The sequence below is a fragment of the Diceros bicornis genome, chromosome 23, assembly GCF_020826845.1.
Source record: "Diceros bicornis minor isolate mBicDic1 chromosome 23, mDicBic1.mat.cur, whole genome shotgun sequence".
Lineage (NCBI taxonomy): Eukaryota > Metazoa > Chordata > Mammalia > Perissodactyla > Rhinocerotidae > Diceros > Diceros bicornis.
The window spans coordinates 29,224,040-29,248,311 of record NC_080762.1 but is presented as its reverse complement, the minus strand read 5'-3'; the positions used below and the strand labels follow the sequence as shown (position 1 = coordinate 29,248,311).

The following is a 24,272-nucleotide window of genomic DNA, read 5'->3' as shown; positions in this document are numbered from 1 at the left end:
ATTTAACAGGCACTGCAACCTCGACAAATCATTTTTGCTCCCAAACCCGTCCTCCTCAGCCCACTGCCAACAACTTGATACATGGTACCTACCAGCTGCTCAGATTCAAAATCTCAGAGTCATCCTCGATGTCTCCCTTTCCCTGTCCCCTTCACATGCAATCCCTTAGTGTGTCCTGTTGATTCCACCTTCTAGGTATATTCCAAACCCACTCTTCCCCACGTCCACAGTCTCCACTTTAGTCCAGGCCACCCATCTCCTACCTACTCTGTTGCTACAGATGTCTGTCAGCTCTCTCTGCATCCACAACTGCCCCTTCAATCCATTCTCCACAAAATGGAAAATGATTTTCTTAAATCAGAACATGTCACTTTCCAGTATAAAACCCTGCAGGGACTTCCACTCTACTAGGGATCGCTAACAAACTCCTAACATGGCCACGAGGCCCTGCCTTCCCCCACACCCATTGCCCATTTCTCCCTCATTCATCATGCCCCAGTCTTCTCCCAGGTCCTCTCTGAGGCCAAGCGCTTTGTTCTCAGGACCTCTGCTCTAACATTCTGGGCTGCTCTTCCCCCATTTTCACATGGTTAGTTCCCTCTTAGCCTTATAAGTTTCCACTTAAAACTCCAGGGAACTTTCGTTGACCACTCCATGCGCACTGGGCCCCTCTGTCATTCTCTCAACAGTTTTTATTTATTTTACTCACAGCCCTTGTTCCAGCTTGTAATGTTCATGTTTATTTTCTGTTCCTTGTTTAAGGGCAAGGACCACATCTCTCCAGGTCACTGCATATGCCCAGTGTTTAGCACAATGCTTGGCACAGAGTAAATTCTTAATAAATACACTGATTAGATGAATGAAAGTGGTTCTTCCTCATTCCACCTCCACCTGTCAATGCTGACCAAGAATTTCTGATGGAAGGTGAGCAGGAGAAGACCCGCTGGTAGCCATATATGGACTTGAACTAGCTGTGAAAGTCTAGACCGGTGAGCAGAGGCAACTCCAGTGACGCCCCATAACACTCCTTTGCCCTTCCTATCTCTGAAGATTCTGAGCAATGGTTCAAAGTTGGCCATTCCAACACAGTCAAATCCACAGATTCTCAAACAATGCATCAACCACAGTTTCGAGTTTTTATACTCTTCTTTGCTCTTTTCCAAATATTTAAATTAGCTATACGCACATTAAACTTTTGAGTCAAACTAGATATATTCTATGTAAAACATAGAAAAATTCAGAGTCCAGACGTCGGCAGCACGTATATAATGATTTTTACTTGCACTATAAATGGTTTTCTGTTTGAGATTCAATTTCAGAATTACCCATTACCCTAACTGGGATCAAAGAGCATATTCTCTGTTTAAAAAACAGGTTTGTGTGCTTATTAGTATTTATATTTACTCATATACATACACATGTATACACATGAATGCAGCTGGAGGGAGGGAGGACACAAGTCATCATCTATTACTTAATTCAGCAGAACAGACTAGCAGATGACGTTAAACGTGTAAGAATTAGTACTGGCTGCGTTGACAAATACAGCCCGAGTAGATGATTTACATTTCTTTCTTTTAAGTCATTACCCAAGGTAAACAATGAAGCTTTCTCTAGGGTCTTAATAAAGCCACAATATTTTATATCAATTTCTATATGAAGACCCAGAACTACTCACCTCATGGTACTCAGCTGTTGAATCGTGACAACCACTGTCATTGGAGACCTGGGCTTAAGTGCCAGTTACGCCACTGTGTGACTTGGGGCAACTCAACTAACTTCCTTACACCACAGGCTCCTCATCTAGAAAATCGAGATCATGAGAGTACTGATCTCAAAGGGTGGTTTTCCTCTGAAGAAACAAGATAATGCACAGAGAACACTGGCACAGGGTCTGGCATATTGTGTGCACGTGCACATGCTGTATTTTCAAGTAATAGCTGAATATCTCCTTTCCCTGTCTTTTGCTTTAGACTGAGTTCCCAAGGGTAGAACAAGAAGAGAAGCTTCTACAGAGGCGTTGGGACTTGGTTGAATACTGAAAAATGTGTAGAATTTCAGAAAATGAGCAAAGAAAATGAGCAGTTCCAGGATGGAGCACAGAGGAAGGAGAGCCAGGCAGAGGTGAGTGAGTAGGCTGGTCAAGGGCTCAGCTGGGAGGTGAGCCTGGATGGTGTGCAGTATTTGGGGTGGGGGCTCAGGACAGTGAGGTGGCCTGGATGAAGGAGGGCATCAAGAATTGAGAAGAATGGCTCACACTCAACACAGACAAGGACCTCCTAACCTTTGTGTGTCCCCAATTAGTACCCTCACAATGCCTTCCATTTCATGATATGTTACTATCATGTTTACCACTATCACAACATTTCTAATCCACCTCTTACATGTAGTCAGCACTGGAAGTGAAAAGAGAATGATCAAGTCAACTTCTCTAAACCCAGGTCATGGTAAACTTGATCCAAATCAAAAGATTATACTTATGGAAACGGAACATTTTTCCTCCCTTCTTCACAGACAATGACAGTTAGGCCAGTAATGGCTTTCCCTCCAGGGAGATAATGGGATATCTGCAGTGCTTGGTTTATTTTTACTCACATCACTATTTTACTCACATCATCCGTTGACCATCAACGTAACTCTAGGCAAAGGCAGAAGGGAGGGAGGAAACTGTGTAGCAGGTGGAGGGTCCACACTAAGTTCCTGTGGTCTCTTTTCTCCTTTTTCCCTAAAGGATATAGTAGAGCAGGAAGCCAAAGAACACTTGTCTAGTTGGCAACCTACATAAGACACACTCCTGGGGTTTAGGAGTGATAGTATCACAGAAAAGCAGGGGAAAGATAACCTCCAACTCTCTCCTGCTGAGCCTTTTCAATGCAGAGAAAATCTAAACAATGACCAGATTCCCGTTTCTAGATGCCCTCCTAATCCTGTGGATTCTTTGTCTAACTTCACCTATTAAGAACACAGAAATACATGGAGAGACACTGGAATGGGTGTCCCCTTCTAAGAAAAGGCAGTAGAGAAGGTTGCCTGCTTTGGGCACAGAAGCTGCTTTCCAGGTTCACTGCACAGGAAGCAAAAGTCTTGGGCTGGAGCTTCCAAAATAAATCTGTGAATATTCTCCTGAATTTGAATGAGAAGCAATCTGGTGCCAGTATTGACATTAATGCCAACCCCTGAGTAATATCTTGGGGGAATTTCAGCAGAGATAAGATGACAAAAGCAAAAATATAAATACTTCAGTTTTATTTCACTTCTGAACATACTTTAAATGGAGTTTCAAGTTAATACATGGTGACCAAGATTTAAGACAAATAAAGCTCCTCAGATTAAAATATAAATGTGTGTATGTATATGTGTGTGTGCATAATAAATATATAATGTAAATAAATGGATAAGGCAATGAGAATCTCCATTTAAGTGCAACCAGGAGACTGGAAATGAATATTTAAATAAATCATAATAATAGTTATGTCATTAAAAAATAAACTTATGGGCCCTTATTGTCTCCGCTTTCACACAGAGAGTATTTTTATTGTTTAATAGTTTCCATAAGAGCCTACAAAGTACTCACTAGATACTTAGAACGATGCAGAAACATACTTTCAGAGGTAAGGGAGCTTAGGGATTTAGAGGCCTTTCAGTCTAATTTGTGTATTTTAAAAGTGAAAGAAAACATAGCTGAGCTATAGAGAGCGCAAATATCTTATCCTCATAACAAAATGTGCAGGATTAGCACAGCTCTGGAGTTCTGTGTTCCAGTCTTGGCTCTGTCAATTATCAACGGTGTGACCTTGGTTAAAACACTTACATCGATTGAGTTTTAGTTTCCTCATCTGTAAAATGAGAGTGCTCAACTAGAGGAGCCCTAATGTATACGCAATTGGAAGGCATACAACTTTGTCCAGAGTCCAAAACCATATTAGTGGAAAAACATACCACCTAGGAGAAAGCAAAAGAGGCAGCTACGAAATTAGGGACCTAACCACCTCCCCAAAGGCTGATTCGTGCCGTGCTTCCATTCCAAAGGGCAGGCCCCTCAAGGGTGGCCTGTGTGCATGTCCTTTGCAGGGACAGTGCAGGAGGGTGGCTGGGAGCTGGTCATCCTAGGCAAGAAGACTCTAGCATGGAATCAAACACCTGGAGAGCCACCTAGACATTAGCTTACCTAGCTTCCTCATCACGCCAGAGGTAACCCCTCCAAGTTCATCTTGATTTTAATGCTCAAATAGTCCCATATACTCTTGCATCACACTTCTGCTAAAGTCAAGATGAGGCTTCAGGAACGCCATATACTTATGTTCTAGAAGCAATATTAAATGTCTTTCTTCATGGGAGAAGAGCCTCTTTAAAAGGTGCTTCTCTCTTTGTAGTGTGTGGTTTCTGCTGTCCACAATTATAAGATTTGAAAATTCAACTTTTTTGGAGTCTTCGTTTTTCCAACCCTGATCCTGAGATTTAGGTACCTGGCCACCAGGTGGCATTTAGGTTCCTTGGTCTCAGTCCACACCAAAAAGTTTTTGCTGAAGGCCTGTTTTGCCTTGTGTGGCAGATTGCTTGTTGTCTCCCAGTATCCAGTCCCCCCATTTCCTTCATAACAAGGCAGATTTTTTCTGGGAATAAAACTACATCTCTAAGCCTCCTTGAACAAGGTGTGACCACTCGAGTACATTTTCACCAGTAAGATGGAAGCAGACATAACGTACGCCACCTTCTAGCAAACACCCTTATGAGGCAGCTGGCAGGCACCTTCCCTCCCCCTCTTCCCTATTGCTGCCTTCCTGCTGGCTGGAAAGTGGGGATAACATGGCTGGAAGCCCAGCAGCCTTCTAGGACCATGAAGTCACGCTGGGAACGGACACCATACGTGATGAAGCCGCAAGAGAGAAGGAGCTAGGATTCCTCACACCTTGGACGCCACGTCAGCCCTGGACTGAGTCCCCCTGCACTTCTTTTATGTGAGAGGGAAATAAACATCTCTCTCCTTTAAGCCATGGTTATTTTGATTGTTTCCTGTTGCTCACAGCTGAACCTAATCTGAAAAACACACCTTGAGATTCAGATTCATTTTTAAAACAGAAGCGATTATTAAAATGGCAATAGATATGTACCGTGAGCACACGTACCATTCACAGATGATACTATGCTATTGATTCGGTTCTAATCAGAAGGAAGTGACTTTCTACTTTGCTTTTATAGGATAATGAAATATAACATTCTGTTCCCAAGATGATTTTCTAGCAAGAAGCTGGAGCTAGCTGTTAACTGTGAGTAACTTGAAGTCTACCCACCTCAATATCAGCAAAGCTCAGTAACCTGCAACTTTTATGGACCCCAAAAGTGATGACTCAGAAAAATGTAAACAAACTTTAAACCTATAAACTCAGTATTATCTGTAGATATCCAAATATTGAAAACTTTGTATATACTCCAATGAGTATAGTTGTCACCTATGGTACTGAGTTCATGGATTGCCTCATCTCTGACAGTTAGGGCCTCTAATACAACAATATTATTAAAGAACAATAAGCCTGGACGGCCTTCTAAAAGTGACTCTAACCATTTCAATTAAATCAACACCTGTTCCACTCACCAACATCTCGGCAAAGCAAGATGAGCAAATTTCCATGATGCCGAGTCAACACCGCACCCCCCAGGAGAGCCAATCACTGGGGCTTCTTTTCCTGGCCTCCACCCTCACTCTGTAAGTCACCAGGCACGGGTTCTGCTGCTTTCCTGGTCCCCATCTCACTGCAGACCCACTCATAATTTAAACAGGACCCGTTTCCTCAGAGCAAAGTTCAGAGAAACTCAGAGGAAGGTCAGCACAGGCCTGAGTCAGCCTTGAGCTTTCCTTCCCCTTACCACAGGGAAGCCCCACAGAAGGCTCAAGAAATCTCCCCAGGCCTATCATCATGGGGACTGGTTGCTCAATTCTCAAGGCCACCTTGTGATTTGTACTGAGAGCGGGTTACATATTCTCAGGTTGCTGCAAAGTAATGTCTTTTTTTAAAACACGGAAGAGGATTTATTTATAGTGAAATGGAGACTGCAGCAACTACAGACGTGGGCCCCATAACTTATTTCTCCATTATAAGATAGCGAGAAAACAAAGACTTTATCATCTTTTACAATCAAATTATTTTAACATAGCTGATATGTAAAGAGGAAAGAGACACAAATATGTACTCTTTGAATATGAATATGATGCCCTCGGTCTAGAATGCCTGCATGACAAAGAGAATTCCAAAGAAGGGCAGGAATCTGTTTATGAAAGAATATGTCACCGTGAAGCATAATACCAAAAATAACATGAACGCTTAGGCAATAAATCATCAAAAACAACTGATTCAATTTAAAGCAGTTTCCTAATCATATGCAAGCACAGTAACCCCTCAAAAAGTTCTTTCTGCACGTTTCCCCATTCGCTCTTCACTAACATGTTCTAAAGATTTCTGACCTATACCTAATGGTGAGAACACAGTGCTATAGAAAAATATCATCACTAGTTCAACAATGAACTCACCAAGGACACAGATGAGTTAATATTCAAAAACCATATGTGCCATGTGCTTAGCAAAGAAGCTAATGAGTATTAAAACACTAATTAATGTTCTGAGAACATGTTCTCTGAATGGCAAAGCCTGTATGCTAGCAACCACAAATTGGTTATTACCAAGGTTAGAAAAATCTAGACTGAATTAAAGAAAAAATATTCCCACTCTTTCTACTTCCCCTCCCAAGGCATCTTGGTAAACCCAAAGAATCATCTAATTTTAACTATTTCTGTTCAGCTACATGGCAAATCACCTTTGGGATGTTCTTGATGTCTCATATGCATTACTGTAGGTAAACCTCAGAAAAGTAAAATTTCTATTAAGGATAACAGAACAGGAATCAAGATAATAAAATCTACGTTAAATACTTATAATTCTTATTATTTTCGTTCTATAGTCACACACTGCATAATGACTTTTTGGTCAATGATGGACCACATACATGACAGCGGCCCCATAAGATTATACCATATAGTAGGCTATACCATCTAGGTTTGCATAAGCACACTCTATGATGTTCACACAACGACGAAATCACCTAATGATGCATTTCTCAGAATGTATTCCTGATGTTAAGTGATGCATGATTGTATACTGATTTAAGTTTGCTTTTGCCCCATAAAATTGGATTTTTCTTCTGATGTATTGCCTTTTATAAAATGCAGAAACTATTGTTAATGGAGTTTATTCATAGTTCACCATTCTTTTTCAGGTCTATAAATTTTGTCTTTCATTTTGGGAGGAGAAAAGCCACTCTCTCAGCTGGCTGAACAAAAACGAGAGACTGAGAAACCAAAAAGTACACTTTTGCTACACTACATTCCTCTGTCATGCCACATTCAAGCACAGTACAAACACTATTCTATCCACAAAAGACAACTGCCAAAGGCAACCTGTTGCCCAGGATACTGAGGGTGTGATTCCTTTCTTTTTGAAATTCCTATGAAATTATGAAATTACACTGCTGTGAAAAGGCAGTCTCTGAATGAACACTGGTGGTTCTGGGGACCACCACCAGTAGGGAACTGGGAATCGTGAAAACACCCATCCCTCAAAGCCCTACCCAATTTCCACCTCTCCTGTAAAGATGTCCTCCTTGACCCCGGCCAGGACAATCTCTAACACTACAGTGCTGACCGAAGCCTGCACCTTTCCTTTGATCTTTGTGATAACATCCTTGGGGTGTCTGATCTTCCAAATCTGTGTGTTTCAACTTTTCAGTCTGACTGTAAATTTCCGAGGGACAGTCCCTGTGTCTGGCATTTCTCTGTATTCAAATAGTACCTGGCATTGCATGTCATGTCATAATTATTTGTTGACAGACTAACTACCATTTCCCTATTACTTCACTTTGTTTAAAACAAAACATATTACTGGTTATAAATGTAGACATATTTTTCAGGTAAATCACTTATCATCAAACCTGTTTCACAAATGTAATTTCTAATGCTCAGTATTTCAACTTTTTAAAAGACATGGACACAGAGTTTCTAATCAATATTATGGTCATGTCATTCACAATAAAAAGCAGGAAAAAGATTAGTCAATGGCAGATTTGATAAACCTACCTAAAACTAAATTCTTGTATGTACTCCAGATTGGAAGAGATATGAACAGTTTTTCCAGGATCTGATTTTCAAAATTATATTTCTGATACAGATCAATTTTCTGCTCATAGCTGTAATTAGGAATCGTTAGAGGCTATAGAGACAGCAGCTTTGTTCTGTGTCTATCAGCAAAATACGACACCATACCCTTCACCTTGCCCATTCGAGGTGCTCTGAGTCCTGAGAGAATGCACATCACACAGAGGACAGCCCTCTGTGGCTTCTTTAGCCCTCTGTTTCTTTGACCCCCTTTCTCTTTCCTTGGCTTGCTCTCTCTTACCAGCTACACTGCCAGGTAGATGTTCATGGTCATGACCACCATTAATTGCCTTGACCAACCATGCAGGGTAATCCGTGCTGCAGTATTTGCTTCAAAACGATCACATGCCTCATAGAATGCAAGAAGGAGTGACAAATAGCCCAGGGGTTCTTTTTTTTAAATCACATGCAGAATAAATATAAACACCAGGGTCAAGTACAATCACAAGCGCCATTACCCTAAAGTGACTGAAAACAAAAACAGAATATCTTTTTTCAAAATGCTGTGGTTTCTATTACACACCATCAGGATGTTTTCCTTCCATGCACAAATCCCTCTCTAGGGTCTGCTTCTATAAGAGTAGGTCATGGTTGGCAACCCCGCCGAGAGCCTAATCAACATGTGAGACATGTGTCACGCTTACGTTTCATGTCAGAGCTCTGCTGCACACACTTGAATCTACAACACTGCAAAATGGATTTTGAGTGACACAAGTCTAGGGTGTTGTGACCTCACAGTGCGTTTCAAAAGCACCTTTTCACACTGAAAGAATTCTATTCTAATAACTCAGTGCAATATGTATGATGTGTATAACCAACAGATACAAATCTTCTATTGGCGTTATACATAAAGGCTATACTCTGCCCACAATCATATCTCCACTTTCTAAAACACGGAAAGGAGGAGCAGTGCATTAAGATCTGTAAACCCATGTGTTCTCTCCTTTACTATCTCTTTAAAAATTTACCATGAATCTTTCTTTTCTCCCCCTCCTGCAGCAGTACAAATAAAAAGTTGTAAGTATTTGAGTAGTTCAACATCAGGGAAGTTTTCTTGGTCAAGTGGACAGCCAGGCAGGAGTTCAGTTTTCCAACGACACAGGTGACTGGCAGCACGCAAGCACATTTCCTCCCCAGTTAAATCTGGAAATTTCAGGCTGCTATGGACATGGCTGAGAGATTCCTACTCCACACAAGCACTTGCCAGGATGTGAAGTTTTATCTTTTCATTTATAAATGAAAAAAATACATATTAGGTGGTAATTAGTTTCTTTGTGTGTCACCTGTAAAGAATATTACTATCATCAGAATAGACAAAAACGGCCACTTAATAGGAGACACAACTCTGACCATTGTCACTGAGAAGAGTCACTTCCCTGTAAGAAGCAGCCTCCCTGGCAGCCGTCATCATTACAGGTGCCCCTCCCTCCCCCAAACTCCAAAGGTAATTGTACAAGGGGCACCAACTGTTTGTGGGAAGGTAGAAAAGAGAGAAGAGCTGAGGGGACCGTGTAGCAGAGATGAGGAGAAGACAGGGGATCTCAAGTGGGCAACTCTGCCCAAGTCTAGGGCAGCCAGGCTGCACCCTTGAGAGCAGAAGAGGGGACAGTCACTGGGTGCTGCCCAGGCATCCTGGGCATTACTGATGGCAGAGGGAGAGGCATGGCGCCCACATGTGCACACACGCCCATGCACACACACACCCTGGCCCTGGGGATGTCAGGCAAGGACTAGAATCAGGCCCTGAGAAGGCCAAATGTTACAAATGATAGGGACAAATTTTCTACACATGGACAAAAGGGAAAACAGCAAAGAATGATGGCCTAAAAGTGATTTTAAAAGTCTAATACAGGACAAGGGTGAATTAATGAACCACGTTAGCACCAGACAGGGGCTCTAAGCTCCTACAAGACATCTCTCCAGGTAATGGCTCACCTTGAAAATGAAACAAGAAGCAGGCCAGAATAGATACAGAAGGCTAGAAGTCTGTTATATTTATTTCTATTATTGATTGAAAACAATGATATTTATGCACCTACTAGAACATTCCGACGTTATAAATACTATTTATATAGACCAGGGATCAGCCAACTTTTTCTTAGAGGGCCAAGTACGAAGTTCTTTAGGCTTTGTGGGCCATACAGTCTCTGTGGCACCCACCCTGTTAAAGTGATAAAGTGGCACAGACACAATGTAAACAAATGGGCGTGGCTGTTCTCCAATAAAACCAGAGGCCGGTCTGCTGACTCCTGACATAGAACAGGGCTGGCAAACTGTAGCCCTGGGCCACATCCAGCCACCATTGGTTTTTGTACAAAGCTTTATTTATTTATGATTGAGATCTAGCCCATCATCTAGACTAGTTCTAGACAGATGAAGGGTAATTTACCAAGCTAAAATAATGCTGGAGTTTCACAGAAACATTCTTGGGAGAATTCCACGCTCTTTGTTTTAATCTTCCTTCACAAACAATGTCCTGACTCCTAATGTGTGGTTGGTGTGGTCCGGCCCTCCAGGAGAGCCCTGATCAACACCTCGTACCTGACAGGTGACCTCTCATTGCAAAGGAACAGAGACATCCTCAATCAACAAGTGATTCAGTGTCTTTCAGTACCTTTGGGAAGCTGAAGAAACAAAAATAGAGGTTCTTAACCTGAAAGGAGGGTGACCAGAGATTGAGCTTGTGGTGCCCTGACAATTAATTAGTTAATTCATTCCTTCTAATACTTCACGGCGTGCCAGGAAGAAATACATATGAACTTCAGGCTGAAACGACTGACTCACAGCACTTGAGTAAATACTTTATGTATAGCAAATCTGTATTGTTATTTATGACACCACAAGACCTGAGCTAGAACACAACCACTTCCAAGCAAGCAGACAAACTGTGTGGCTTTGATAGCTACTGCAGTAACATCCCCCAGACACGGGACTCTGGCTTCCTGTCAAGAGTAGCAGCTACCGGAGCAGAACCTGCAGGCTCTAGGAGGGCAGGACTATGCTTGGCTCAATGCCCAGAAACAGCAGAAGCTCCAAAAATATCTGTCCTCCGTATCACTATGGATTACCTCCACGGCTCCTGACAAGCTAGCGTGTGAATGGCCCAGCTGGAAAGTCAGACTTTCTAACTCGCACATTATCAAGATCAAATGCTCCATACCTGGACTGTCTGGTAATCAGAAGCATCGATTCCCTTCACAGTCACCTCTCGGAAGACTCTTGGCTCCAGTTCCTCTTTGGTAAGATCACAGTGATAAATGATACCTAGAAGGGAGCGGAAGTCTTAGTTTAGCCCACAATCTCACTAGATACAAGATCATAAAGCACAATCAGATGTCATGAACAGCAAGAGAGGAGCATTCGTCAGGGACAAGGTCATCGCATGCAGAGTGCTCACAGCAGTCTGGCATGTGTATCACTGCATAAGGGTTCGCTCTTCATCACCACCATCGCATGCGGCCTTCCATTTTATAGCCGTAATTTGAGTACACATTTTAGAAAATTCTAATGCATTCCATGAGTATGAGAAGAGGTAAACAACTAACTGTGGAAATGTAACAGGTCTTCCCCTCTCCAGGGCCCTTAGGAGTGCAGGTCAGAGAAGACAGAAAACTGCACGTGGGGCATTTTACCTGAGGTGATTAAGACAGAGAACTCAAATGGTCTGCCCAAAGTCAACAGCCAGTCAGGGGTCTCTTGATGGGAACTCTGGGGCTCCCGCCACCGACACCCACCTATCCCTGGACACACGTATGGACCAAAATCAGGGACCAAAGATGATCGGGTAGCCATTTTAGAATTGCTTTTTAAATTTTGCTTATCCCAGTAATTGTGCACAACACATTGATGAATATACACCAAGAATTACAGCTTATTTAACCACTAATTAAAATTCCATTTCCTGAATTTAATGCTACTACACTCTAACATTTAAGAACTAAATCAAAGAAACAGTAAGACGAGTCATTACTGTGTGAAAACAACGACACTGCTGTGGTTTATGAAACACAATTAGTCATCCAGAGTGGCTGGTGTGGAAACAGCCCTCCCACATAATACTTTAAACATACGTTGTCAAGTAGAGGAAAAATCGATGTAGTGATCCCAGTGCTTGCTGGAAAACCAGAAACCAAACGGGACTCCCACAGGGCACATTCAAATTGATTGATTGATCATGTATTAAAATGGCGGCTTTCTTTCTTCTCAACTCCTCTGTGTATGTTCTCCACTAACAGTTGAGAAACAATACTCTGCCCCCACTGGCAAAGAGTAAGACATTTAGATTCATTAGTAGCATGCCTGCTAATCTCTATGAATGTTATCTCAATTCTCATGCTTACAGACAAATTATTTTAAAGTACTATAACAGGGGGTGCTATTAACATTGACAGTGGGGAGATGTGTAACATGACTGAAGTATTGGCTTTCTTAGTTTAGGTTATACGTGGATATTTGCTGAAATATATCTTTAGTCATTAAAGTACTTCCACACTACACTCTGGGCATATGTTCTAATTCACCAGATACACTCAATACTGTACTTGCCTAGATGAATGTAATCTTGAGGGCAAAGGCTATCTTCACTTAAATGTTAATTTTTTGAAGAGCTTCTTGATTGGTGCCTGCTCCCTTCTTCAAAACACAAAAAGCATCTGAATCCTTGAAAAAAACTCCAAACAACAACAAAAAAGAGACAGCAGACCAAGCATGTGCCATTTGAGCACCTGACTCAGCCTGGCGTCTCCGCTACCTGTAGTACAGTGAACGACAAGGACACTGGGAGCCAGGATTCCCAGCTCTGAGTTACTGGGTCAGTGACCTTAGACAAGTCACCAAAGTACTAGATGGCAAGTTCCCTAGTGAAAGACAATGAGTAGGAAACACACCCTAAATCCTGCTTATCTAGAAAAATCGAGACATCAAATCCTCTAACAGCAGAATGAAAAAGTATACAACAGCAGCTGACGACTGTTCAGAGAAAGGGCCAAGTGTCTGACCTCTATTCTTCTGTCTTGTGCAGAAGTGGCAACTTGGAGAGGCTGGGAGAAACCTGAAGGTACCAGTGCTTAATATTTGATCAATACTTTCTATTTACAGATCCATCTGTGTTAGCCCAGGTTAGCCCATTGCACATTCACAATGTAACAGGAATCCCTATAATTTAATGATGCTCTGTGTCCTGTCTGAATTGGCTCACTAAGTACAAGGAAGGTGGGGTTTGGAGAAAACATCCTAGAATCATGAACCAGAGAGGACTGGTTAGGTGATCTCTAGGAAATAAATTTCAAAGTTTAAGAATGAAAGAGAGAATTGGATCATGGAAGTCCCTTATGCCAGAGGAGGTATCTAGACTTGAGGAAACGGATCTCCTGAGGAAAACAGTGCTTTAATAAGGCTATTGTAGCAATAGGAAGGAGGCAGGGACGATCAGCTCAGATATTCCTGCTATAATCTGAAACAAACGTAAGGAAGTAAAAGAAATGAGAGTTAAGAGGAAGGGGCAATGCTCAGGGAAACTGTAAAAGAAGGATCAGAGGGATCTGAAAACCCAGATATGTAAAGAGAAGGCAAAAGAACTTTGTAAAAGATGACCCACGTGGATACTGTTTTATCTGATTATAGGTTGAGTTTTAAGGTTATTAAAAGAAAAAAGTATAAACAAAAACTAAAATAAGTCTCTCAAAAAATTTTTGCACTATTTACCCAAAGGAGTTGAAAACTTATTTATGCCCACACAAAAACCTGCGCACAGATGTTTATAGCAGCTTTATTCATAATTGCCAAAACTTGGAAGCAATCAAGATGTCCTTCCGTAGGTGAATGGATAAATAAACTGCTACAACCAGACAATGAAATATTATTCAGTGCTAAAAAGAAACAAGCTATAAAGCCATAAAGGAACCTTAAATGCCTATTACTAAGTGAAAGAAGCCAATCTGAAAAAGCTACATGTTGTATAATTCCAACATTCTGGAAAAGGCAAAACTATGAAGACAGTATAAAGATCAGTGGTTGTCAGGTGTTGCGGGAAGGGGGAGGGATGAAAAGGCAGAGCATAGAAGCTTTTTAGGACAGTGAAAATATTCTGTAGGACACTAAAATGATGCAAACACATCATTATACATGTATCCAAACCCATAAAATGTACAACACCAAGAGTGAATGAAGCCTAAGGTAAACTATGGACTTTGGGTAATGAGGATGTGTCCATGTAGCTTCATGAGTTGTAACAAAGGTACCACTCTAGTGGGGGATGTTGATAATAGGGGCGGCTATGCATGTATGGGAACAGGGGGTATATGGGAAATCTCTGTACCTTCCCCTCAATTTTGCCGTGAACCTAAAACTGTTCCAAAAAAATTAAGTCTTAAATTTTTTTTTGCCTTTCCCAAACAGTCTGGGAAAGGTTCTTTGATTTCTTATCTCTGTTTCCCAGAGCCATGCACCTAGGAGTGCTGTACTGGATTATTACAATGTGCAAGTCTGTCTGGAGCTAACCTTAGACAACCCTCCAAGGTTGCATGAGCACAGAATTAATCGGCTCAACCACTAAGTGGTTTGAGCCACAGGGAATAAGTGCATCATCCTCCAAATTGCCCTGGCTGCCTGCTTTCTCCCAAGTGTGACTCAAGGTACAAAAGTCCTAAATGGCTTGGGCCCAAGACGCGTCTTCACTATGTGTCTCCATGGGAAACGAAGTCAGCTGGTCTGCATCAGCCAGATGTACCACATGTCCGCAGCAGCTGGAGCTGCAGTTATTTTTGGCCTTGGGGCTTTACTTATAATTTAGTGTCCTATTGTTTACCACGGTAGTGGACAGCGAACCTTCAGAGACCAGTGCACGACAGCCTGTGAGCTGACACATACACATATGTGTATGACTGTGTATTTACACACACTGACCATTCTTGCTTTCAAGAGATCTAGTTTAATTACCTGATGGTCGTTTTTACATTTGGACCAGAAGGCCTGAGTCTGGAAGCCCCCGTTCTCTGGTTTTAGATATCAAATTGCATTAAGGAGAGAAAAGAAAAAGCTGGAGGCAAAATGAATAAGAAAAGACAAAGGGAAAGAACAAAGCATTACAGTAACAAATTAAAGCTTGTTCAAAGCTGCCTGGCAGTACAGAACTAAGAACACACGTCTCTTTTCAAACTTCACAGCCACAGTCGTGGATAATATTTCATTGCTTGGCATAGAACCCATCATTTTACACTAGGACAATGAGCTCTTTCTTCCCCAGGTAAAGATGAGCTTGTTCCTGAAATAAACAACCACATGGGGTCACTGAAGGTGGTTTAGAGGCCTGTGGGGACTCTGGCTTTTATTAAGAGCAGGTGGTTCACCCTGACTCTGTCATCCTCATTGCCCTTTATCCATTGAGACTGTTTAAGCTATGAGATGTTCCAAAGTAAAACTTCTGGAACTAGTATAAGTTGAGGAAATAAATGCAGACCCCACAGCAGTGGGTTGAGAATGGCTATCTGGAGGAAACTGATTTTTCTTGTTTCCTGTCCACTGGCTGCCACTGTACCCCAGGCTCCGGGGGAGGAGGGGTGAGTTGCAGGACACCCTGATGTGGAGTTCTTGACCTGTCAGTCCCTGACTCCTGGCCCTGGGCATGGTTTCCACACCCTCGTGGGCACTTCTCCTAGCCCCCCTAGGTCCTCTGAAAGGCGTGTGGGCAAGGAAAGCTTGCCGGGTGTTCCAGGTATAGCAGCAGACCTACCTACAGAACATCATTCTTTCGGTTTTAATAACCCTGACAGCACCTGTCATGAGGATAAGATTCCTTATAGATGCCTGCTCTGTGACTCTGGGGTGCAAAAACAAGTAGATGAGGCATCACTGTCATCTGGCTAAACCCCAGGAGGATGGAGCTACTTCAACATCTGCCTGGCTCTCCCCTATGTCTGCTTTATTTGCTGAGGACCAAACTACTGCAACAAAATTGGGCAGGACAAAAGGGCTGTGGAGGAGCTTAAAAAACAAAGAAGGAAAGTGTAGAAATTGTTTCAGCCATATTGCCTTTAGGATAGGGTCTGCCCGGTCAACTGCAAACTGCCAAGTGAGCCAGGCTCCTCGGACAACTCAGAGTATGTGCTATGGCTTCAGCTATAACAAAAACAGTGCAGCCAAGTGGAGAAGCAGGAAAAAATCAAAACAAAGCAAAATGAGTGTGACCAAGTTAAAAAAGTTAAAAAGAGAGCTATGTTTACTTTGGGGAAAATTAACCCATACTGTGAAATGTAAAATCGCAATTTACAAGCATCATTTTTCTTTTCTACTAGACCCAAGTAACAAGTTTTTTTTCTAAATGATGTAAGACTATACTTTTAGAATTGTATTTTAAGTCAGTTTAACAAAAGCAGAATTTATTCTCGGTTTGTTCTACAAAGCAGTTTTTTAATGTCAGATGTGACTACAGATTTTTATTTTATGCTTTTAGTTATCTGCACTGTGTGTGTCCTGGTATACATAGCCTAAAGCCTGAATCTAAGGTTATACTTGTTCATATTAATTTTTTAAATCAACCTAAAACAACAGTTGGTGCTGTCCCCTGGACAGACATTCAGGATATAAGATAAATGAGAGTACAGTTTTAGGCGTGCACATTTCTCTTTGCTCTGAGCGTCTGTTTTATTCCCAGTAAGTAGTTTTGGCTATAATGCAGCATATGTGATTTTCAATAACATAGCATTATATTTCCATTTCCCAAAAGAAACCCACATATTAGTCCGATTTTTAAATTGAACAACATTAGTGAAAAGACTCTCACCTGGAGATAAAAAGGAAGTAAACTGATAGAAGATCTCGGTGTCCTTCTTCTGACCACTGTATCCCACCACACTGCCGACATCGAGCGGGAAGGTCTTGAGGAGAGCACCAGTGGCCAGGTCGTGAAGCTGCAGAACGTTCTTCACGTCGTGGAGGTAGCATAACACCAGAAAGTTGGACCTGACGCAAGCTACCCATTCTGAAAAGATAAGGATAGATAAAACCTAATGTCGTTTTGAAAATTAGTGAAAAACATATTTATTTCATCGAACAATAGTTCTTGAGCTACACATTGGGCTATGCAGCAATGAGACTTGCAAAGTGACTTTATAATTGGTTTTAATCATTCATAGTTTTCAGCATATTTCTTTAATAAATCATCACTCTAAGTCCAGAGGAAACGAAATATTCTCCACCTTGGGCCAGGGGATTTTGATGATCTAGATAAGGTATGTAATACATAGAACCCTGCCCACTGATTTTGTGTCCAATATCATGTTGCAGGAGATATAAAGAGGAAAACAACAAAAACCAAACTATGATCCATATCTGTCAGGGTTGTTTATTCAACAAAAATGTATTAAGCCCTTGGTATGAGCCAGATACCCTGGAGAGACAAGCAGGAAGATGGCGCAACGTCTGCCCTTGAGACACAATCCTACAGAAATACAAGCAGTAACATGTAAACAAAGGAAAGGGAGTGGTTGGTGGGGACCCAAAACAAGTGACAGCCCTTAAGCAGGTGCTGAACCGTGTCTCAAGTACAGGAGTGTGGAGACGCGGTGTCCCTGGGGTGGTGTCAGGACAGGACAGCTCTCGGGGGACGAGGTGGTGGGAAGACAGGAGACTCAATGAATGAAGGTCAGTGCTAGGGATGAGGAGAAAGAAAAGGAATACGAACGAACAGCAGGAAGGGAGGGAGGGAGGGAGACTGGTAAAAAGAACAAGTGAGAGACCCATTTTCAGGAAGAAAAAAGCTGCTCAGTCCGGGGGTGGGTGGCGATGGTGGTGGGGGTCTGATGGGGGATTCGGTGAGCCAGGCAGAGTGGAGTTTAGTTCTGACTTAGCTGTTACTGGGGAGCTACTGTTTGGACAGAAGGGTGACATAGATCAAGATGACATCAGTGAAGGATGTAGAACAATGGACGGATACTGAAGGATGGAATAGAGACCAGGAAGAACACTACTGCAATAAGCCAGTCAAATCAAATCAAGCTGGGGATAACGTCTGGAGAGGAAAGAAAAGAAATGAAAGGCATTTCCCAAGAAGAATCACCAGGACTTGGTGACTGCGGGGATATGGAGAGTAAGGTAGAGAAATGAGTCCTCCCCAACTCCCAGGGTGGCAACTTGAGTAATGGTGCTGTCAGTGACAGAGCTGGGAGAGTGGAGGTGAGCGAGGTGATGGGGAAAGGAGAAAACAGCAGGGCAGGCACAGAGCACAATCCATTTCGTTTTGGACACGATCAGCCTGAGGTAAGGACAGGCCATCTGCAGGGAGAGATGCTGTGGCAAACGGAAGCAAGGACCGGGCTCCAGGTAACAGCTCAAACGTGGAAAAGTCAAGCCTTTTCTGGGTTGCATGGTGGGGGGTGAGGTGGTGGGGTTCTTAACACCACTTATTTTTATAACCTAAGAAACTAGTAGGTCACTCTTATGACATGATCAACCATCAATACGAGCAAGTCATTGGCCAGAGGAAACTCAGGATCACCAGGGGCCTCCCTGGGTTGTTTAGATTACCACAGCAAACTTTTCCTCAAGTAAGGATAGAAAGAACTCTTACATCTAAAAGTAATATGCTCATTCTCCAGAACAATTTTTTTAAAGTGCCTCCATCAAGCAATATATGTCATGGAGCCCTAACAGTTTAAAGAGAGCACGGGGAAAAATTGGAGTAAATTATTTCTGTCAAAGAATAATCAATCTGTGTTAACTACTGGTACATCAGAATTATAAAACAAAGTGAATCAGAAAAGGACAAGGTGATTTGCAGACTGTCGTTAACAAAAGCTCTGACTTGATAGCTGTACTTTATGACTCACCGCCAGCTTTTATTCTCAATAGGGCATTCTGTGCTAATGATATATAGCAAATTCAACTGTGCTGCTCTTTGAATTGATGAGTTCCAGTGAATATTGAAGGTTTCCCCTTTCCAGTCTAAAGAACGCATAACTTTTCAGAAGGAAGGGTATAGAAATATATCACCTCCCAAAATCTCTGAGCATCGATTTACATTTCATTAGATCTACAAGTGAAACGGGATGTCACCTTAAGGCGTAGTTCAAACCACTTGTTTTGGCCTTAGAAGGCAGAAAATTCACATGCCTTGGGAAATATTTACATCTCTGATGACCTTCCCTATACAAGAATCACTATTCCAACCTGACCTGCACCTGAACAATGCCCAGGGCACCCTATATGAAGACTTATGCCATCAAGGTCTCATTTGGACCCACCAATACATGAAGTCCACTCATGTGGTGCTTAGGAAGCACTCACTACATGCTGCCTCTTACCACCCTTGGGGGGACGTTCTGTCTCAGCTTGGACAGAAGCCATCAGGCTACCAAAGTCACTGCAAACCAGATTCCTCACATGAAGATGTTAAAGGAAATGGCCAAAAACCTGTTCTACAACTCATGGCTGGGTCCTTCATCCAATTATGAACGAGGGTCAGAGAGTCAATGGAAGGTTTTGAGGAGACAGGTGAAGAGATTTCCTTGGAAAGAGACCCTGTCAGGCTGTAAGTCCCCCTCCCCACTGGGGAGAACCCCAGCCCTACAGAGACAGAGCATTGGCACCTAAACCAAACCTAGAAGCTAAAGGGACTGTGACTGGAACATCTAGAAGGCAGGACAAGGTAAGTAAGTCCTTTAGGGGAAGAGCCCGGGATGGGCTGCTGCCTGGGGGCTGCAGATGTGGCTTTTGCAGGGAAGAGCATAGAGGGGGTTGTCTTGGGTCCCGTCCAATAGAACTGCCTGGAGGGGTGTGGAGACCTCAGTACACAAGAGGGTGGAGGGTGCGGCCAGATGCCCAGGGGCTGAGGAGAATCTCAAGCAAACACCCAGAGTAGTGCTTCCTCCAGGGCCAAGGGAACTGCAGACACATGGGCCCTCGGAGCCCCATAGGATGCACTCCCTGAGTGTCAGCTGTCATCATCCGCCTACCTTCCCCCTCTACCCACTAAGCAAGGCCAGGTTTAAATATCCGCCAGGCACAGAGCACCCTGCCTTGAGCCAGGGGAGAAAGAGCTCCTTACTTTTCCAGGACGTGACCCTGGATCTGTCTGACCCCAATACCTGTGCTTTAACTCACTGAAAAAGACATGTGAGGACTGCTTTATCTGAGCCAGGCCACTCTGCAGATCTCAAAAGGAATTCTTTTTCTAATTATATATCTTACACCTTCACATTCGGGGAAGGCCCTAGATTTTATCCTCATTCGTCCCATCAGCAGAAGTTCACCTCCAACAAGTAAACTCTTCATTGGCTTGAAGGTACTGGACTTTCCTTTTGTGTAAAAAGCTGTAGCAAAATTAGCGAGTCTTATTCTAATCAAATCCAGCTTTCAGGCAATAAATAATTTATAATGCAGCGTATCATTTTTGGAAAATCATAGAGAAAACGAATAAAAGGGAACTTAAAGGCATTCTGAAACATGATTGATACAGAAGTGAGGTTCTCAAAAGTTTAATGTAGCTCAGGTCACACAGCAATCACAAAGGATTTCAATTAAATCTGACAATAGTCTATTTTCCTTTCTAATAAGAGGACTGTAACTGCACTCTAAGATCTATAATAGGTATAATACAAATAGCCAAAGGCTATTCAAAAGCTAAAAGCTAAGGATTCTGAATATGAATGGTTTAAAAAATTAAATGTTAGTGATTATTATCAGACAATAACTATACAAAAACAACTGATAATAAAAAAAAAACTACCTTTGAAAGTCTGGATTCATACCTTCACCATTTTTATGAAGACCATGCATGATATTGTACTAAGTACAAAGATATCACATAGTAACTACTTGGTTGTGCTATTTAGACACTTCATTCCTAATGAGAAGAGGTTGAAGGTTCTTTACCTTATAACCGGTCACCAGAGAATGAGAGATGCACCAACTTGTTGATGTTCTCAGCAAAAACAAAAGCACAATTTTCAAGCAGCAATCTTACCTAAGACATCCTTCTCGTGCTCAGGAACAAGCACTTTCCACTTAGACTCCTCAGGATCCGTGAAGTCGATGTTGATCAGGCGATAGTTGGGAGAATGGCGATTTGTCTTGAAGGTGAACACTGTCCCCTCGTTGGTCACGTAGTCATATTCCCCTTCAAAGTTGTCGATCAGTTTCACCCACTTCAGGATTCCTGGTGAGAGACAAGCACCCATGTCACCTCTCTAGTGTTTAAAAAGGTGTGGTTTGTGTGCAGGGAGGGGAGGGTGGACCTTTTCTGTTTATAGAACCCAGAGCAGACACAATACTTGGAAGATCTAAGGCTTGAGAAAGAGCAAGGACAAACATGGGTGAATTTTAAGGTTTTTAAAAATTGTGAAGGAATTTTTTCCTGAAAAGCCTGGCATTGGAGGAGAGAGAGGGAGCTCTCCTCTCAGCACCCCCGCCCTACATAATCTGGTAAATCCTCTTCTACCTGAGGATCTCAAACCTGAGCACTTCTCTCTACCTCTCCTGCCATCACCCCATTCCAAGTCTTCCTCATTTCCCTCCTGGTCTACGGCAGTGGCTCTCAACTGGGGGCAATTGCACGCCCCCAGGGCACTTTTGGAAATACCTTGCAGACATTTTTGGTTGTCAACTTGGAAGGTGAGAGGAGAGCTACTACTAGCACCTAGTGGATAGAGGCCAGAGATGCTGCTAAATGTGCTTCAGTGCACAGGACAGCCCCTCCAACCAAGAATTAGCCCGCCCAAAACATGAACGGTGCTGAGGGTGGGACACCCTGGTCTGCAGCATTAGCTTCTCACCTGGTCTTTCCACTGCCACTCTTCTCAGTACAGCAGCCACCATGATGTCTTAATATCCTAAATTGGTCCATATTGGTGCCTTTTCTAGAAACTTCCCCATTACTCTTTGAATAAAATCCAAATTTCTTTTCATAGTCTCCGTGGTCCTGCATGTCACAGTCCTTGCCCACTTAGCCAACCTCAGCTTCTTCCAACCCTACCCTCTCATGCCCCTCCAGTCCTCTGGCAACACTGGCCTTTGTTAGGGTCCTTAAAACACGCTTCAGGGCCTTGGTGCAGGCTGTTTCCCCTGCCTGGCCCTCTCTCAAAGGGCAAGGCACCTCTTATCAGCACCCAGATCATTTCTTCACAACATTTCTCTCAAGATATGTACTTAATTGCTTGTCTATAATTTGTCTTTTTTTATTCACTATTTAATACTCAGCATCTAAAGAGAGTGGCCGAGACCTTAAAGGCGCAAAATAACATTGGTGTTGAGTGAAGGGAGGAACACCTTCCAGTCCTTTAGTCCTAAGAACTAGTCTGGAGATGGTTATCACTAAAAAAAAATCTTACATGTGCTATTATTATCATTTAAATGGTTCACTAAATGCCACTTCTAATATTCAAAAAAAAAAAAACCACTGGGAAGACATCTGCTTCACAATGTATCAGACATAAAGGTTCAGAGTACATCTTGAAAGTTTTATAAACAAAAAAGTCCTATGACTTCTAAAGTCCTGAGAGGCAATGCCAGATCTTAGCTATTCTCCAATTAATCTCCTGTCTTCAATTTCACAGTGAAATTGCTACATTAATTTGCATAGTTCATTTATATTCCTGGTGATTTTACATTCATTATCTCATTCGTCTCCACAGCATAATATCTTTATATAATTTGTTGTTGAATTAAATTTATCAGGGAAAATATAATCCCATGGTAGAAAGAGAGTTTTTCAGTTAGATATAACTGGATTAAAAGCTCAGCTTCACGGCTTTTCAGTTGTGTTATCTCAAGCAATCTCTTCATCTCCTGCTAAGCCTCATTTTCTAACTGTAAATGAGGAATAGTAAGTAAATGTGAAAATTATTATAAAATGACTACTAATGCCTATCCCACAACAAAAACACACTAATATTGTTTTGAAATAAACAATTGAAATTAAAACTAATAAAAAGCGATTAAAAAAATCTATAGTTTTCCTACATGCTAGCAATAACCAGTTAGAAAATATGGGGGGAGGGGCCCTCATTTACAAGAGAAGCAAAATTAATAAAATACTTAGAAATGCAGTTAACATGAAATGTGTAATCTCTGAACTTTTTCTTAAATTGAATCTTAAAAACAACAACCAAAACTTGAATAACTGGAAGCACCATGTTCCTAGATGGGAAGACTCAATATTTCAAAGGTGCAAATAATCCCAGAGGAAATCTATAAATTTAACACAATTCCAGTAAAAATCCAAATGAGATTTTTAAAGAATTTGACAATATCATTCTAAAATTCATCTGGAAGAATAAGCACGTAAAGAGAGTCAACACATATATATATATATTTTTTTTTGTGAGGAAGATCAGCCCTGAGCTAACACCCGATGCCAATCCTCTTTTTTTCCGAGGAAGATTGGCCCTGGGCTAACACCTCTGCCCATCTTCCTCTACTTTATATGGGACGCTGCCACAGCACGGCTTGACAAGCAGTACGTCGGTGCGCACCCTGGATCTGAACCTGAGAACCCTCGGGCCACTGCGAAGCAGAGCACGCACACTTAACCACTATGCCACTGGGCCTGCCCCTGAGAGTCAATAAATTTTTGATAACAGAATGGGGAGGAACTTCTTGCACTATATGCTCTGAACAAGCCCCTCTCCCTCCTGAATGTAATCATCATCCTGACTTTTATGGTGATCATTTTCTTATTTTTCTTTGTCCTTTTTCTGCCTTAATATGTATCCATAAACACTATAGTCTAATTTAGCCTTATTTTTGAACTTGATATATAATGAAATCATACACCATGTATTCTTTTGTGTCTGACTTCTTTCACTTGACTTATGTTTGTGAGATTATTCATCCTCTGGTTATTGTTATTGACTTTTGGCTAAATCCTATTGTGCTCAAAGAACATATTCTGTATGATTTCAATCTTATAAAATTTGTGGAGAAAAGCTCTATGGCTTAACCTTTTTTTCCTTAAATGATTTTTAAATGTTTCTGTATGTGACTGAAAAGAATGTGTAATGTGCAGCCTTTGGGTGTGATATGCTAAATATGTCTGTTAAGTCATTTTTTAATTATATTGTTCAAATCTATATATTTA

At 41.9% G+C, this 24,272-nt stretch overlaps 1 protein-coding gene across 1 annotated transcript in view; it reads right to left on the bottom strand.

Moving 5' to 3' along the window:
• PREP (prolyl endopeptidase) overlaps positions 1-24,272 on the bottom strand; it is a 116,726-nt gene that overhangs the window by 31,328 nt on the left and 61,126 nt on the right. The window contains exons 8-10 of the mRNA XM_058566549.1: positions 21,162-21,353; positions 16,983-17,180; positions 11,364-11,467 (exon numbers count right to left, since the gene is read on the bottom strand). Coding sequence (XP_058422532.1) covers positions 11,364-11,467; positions 16,983-17,180; positions 21,162-21,353 — 494 coding nt within the window. The remainder of the gene's footprint in view (positions 1-11,363; positions 11,468-16,982; positions 17,181-21,161; positions 21,354-24,272) is intronic.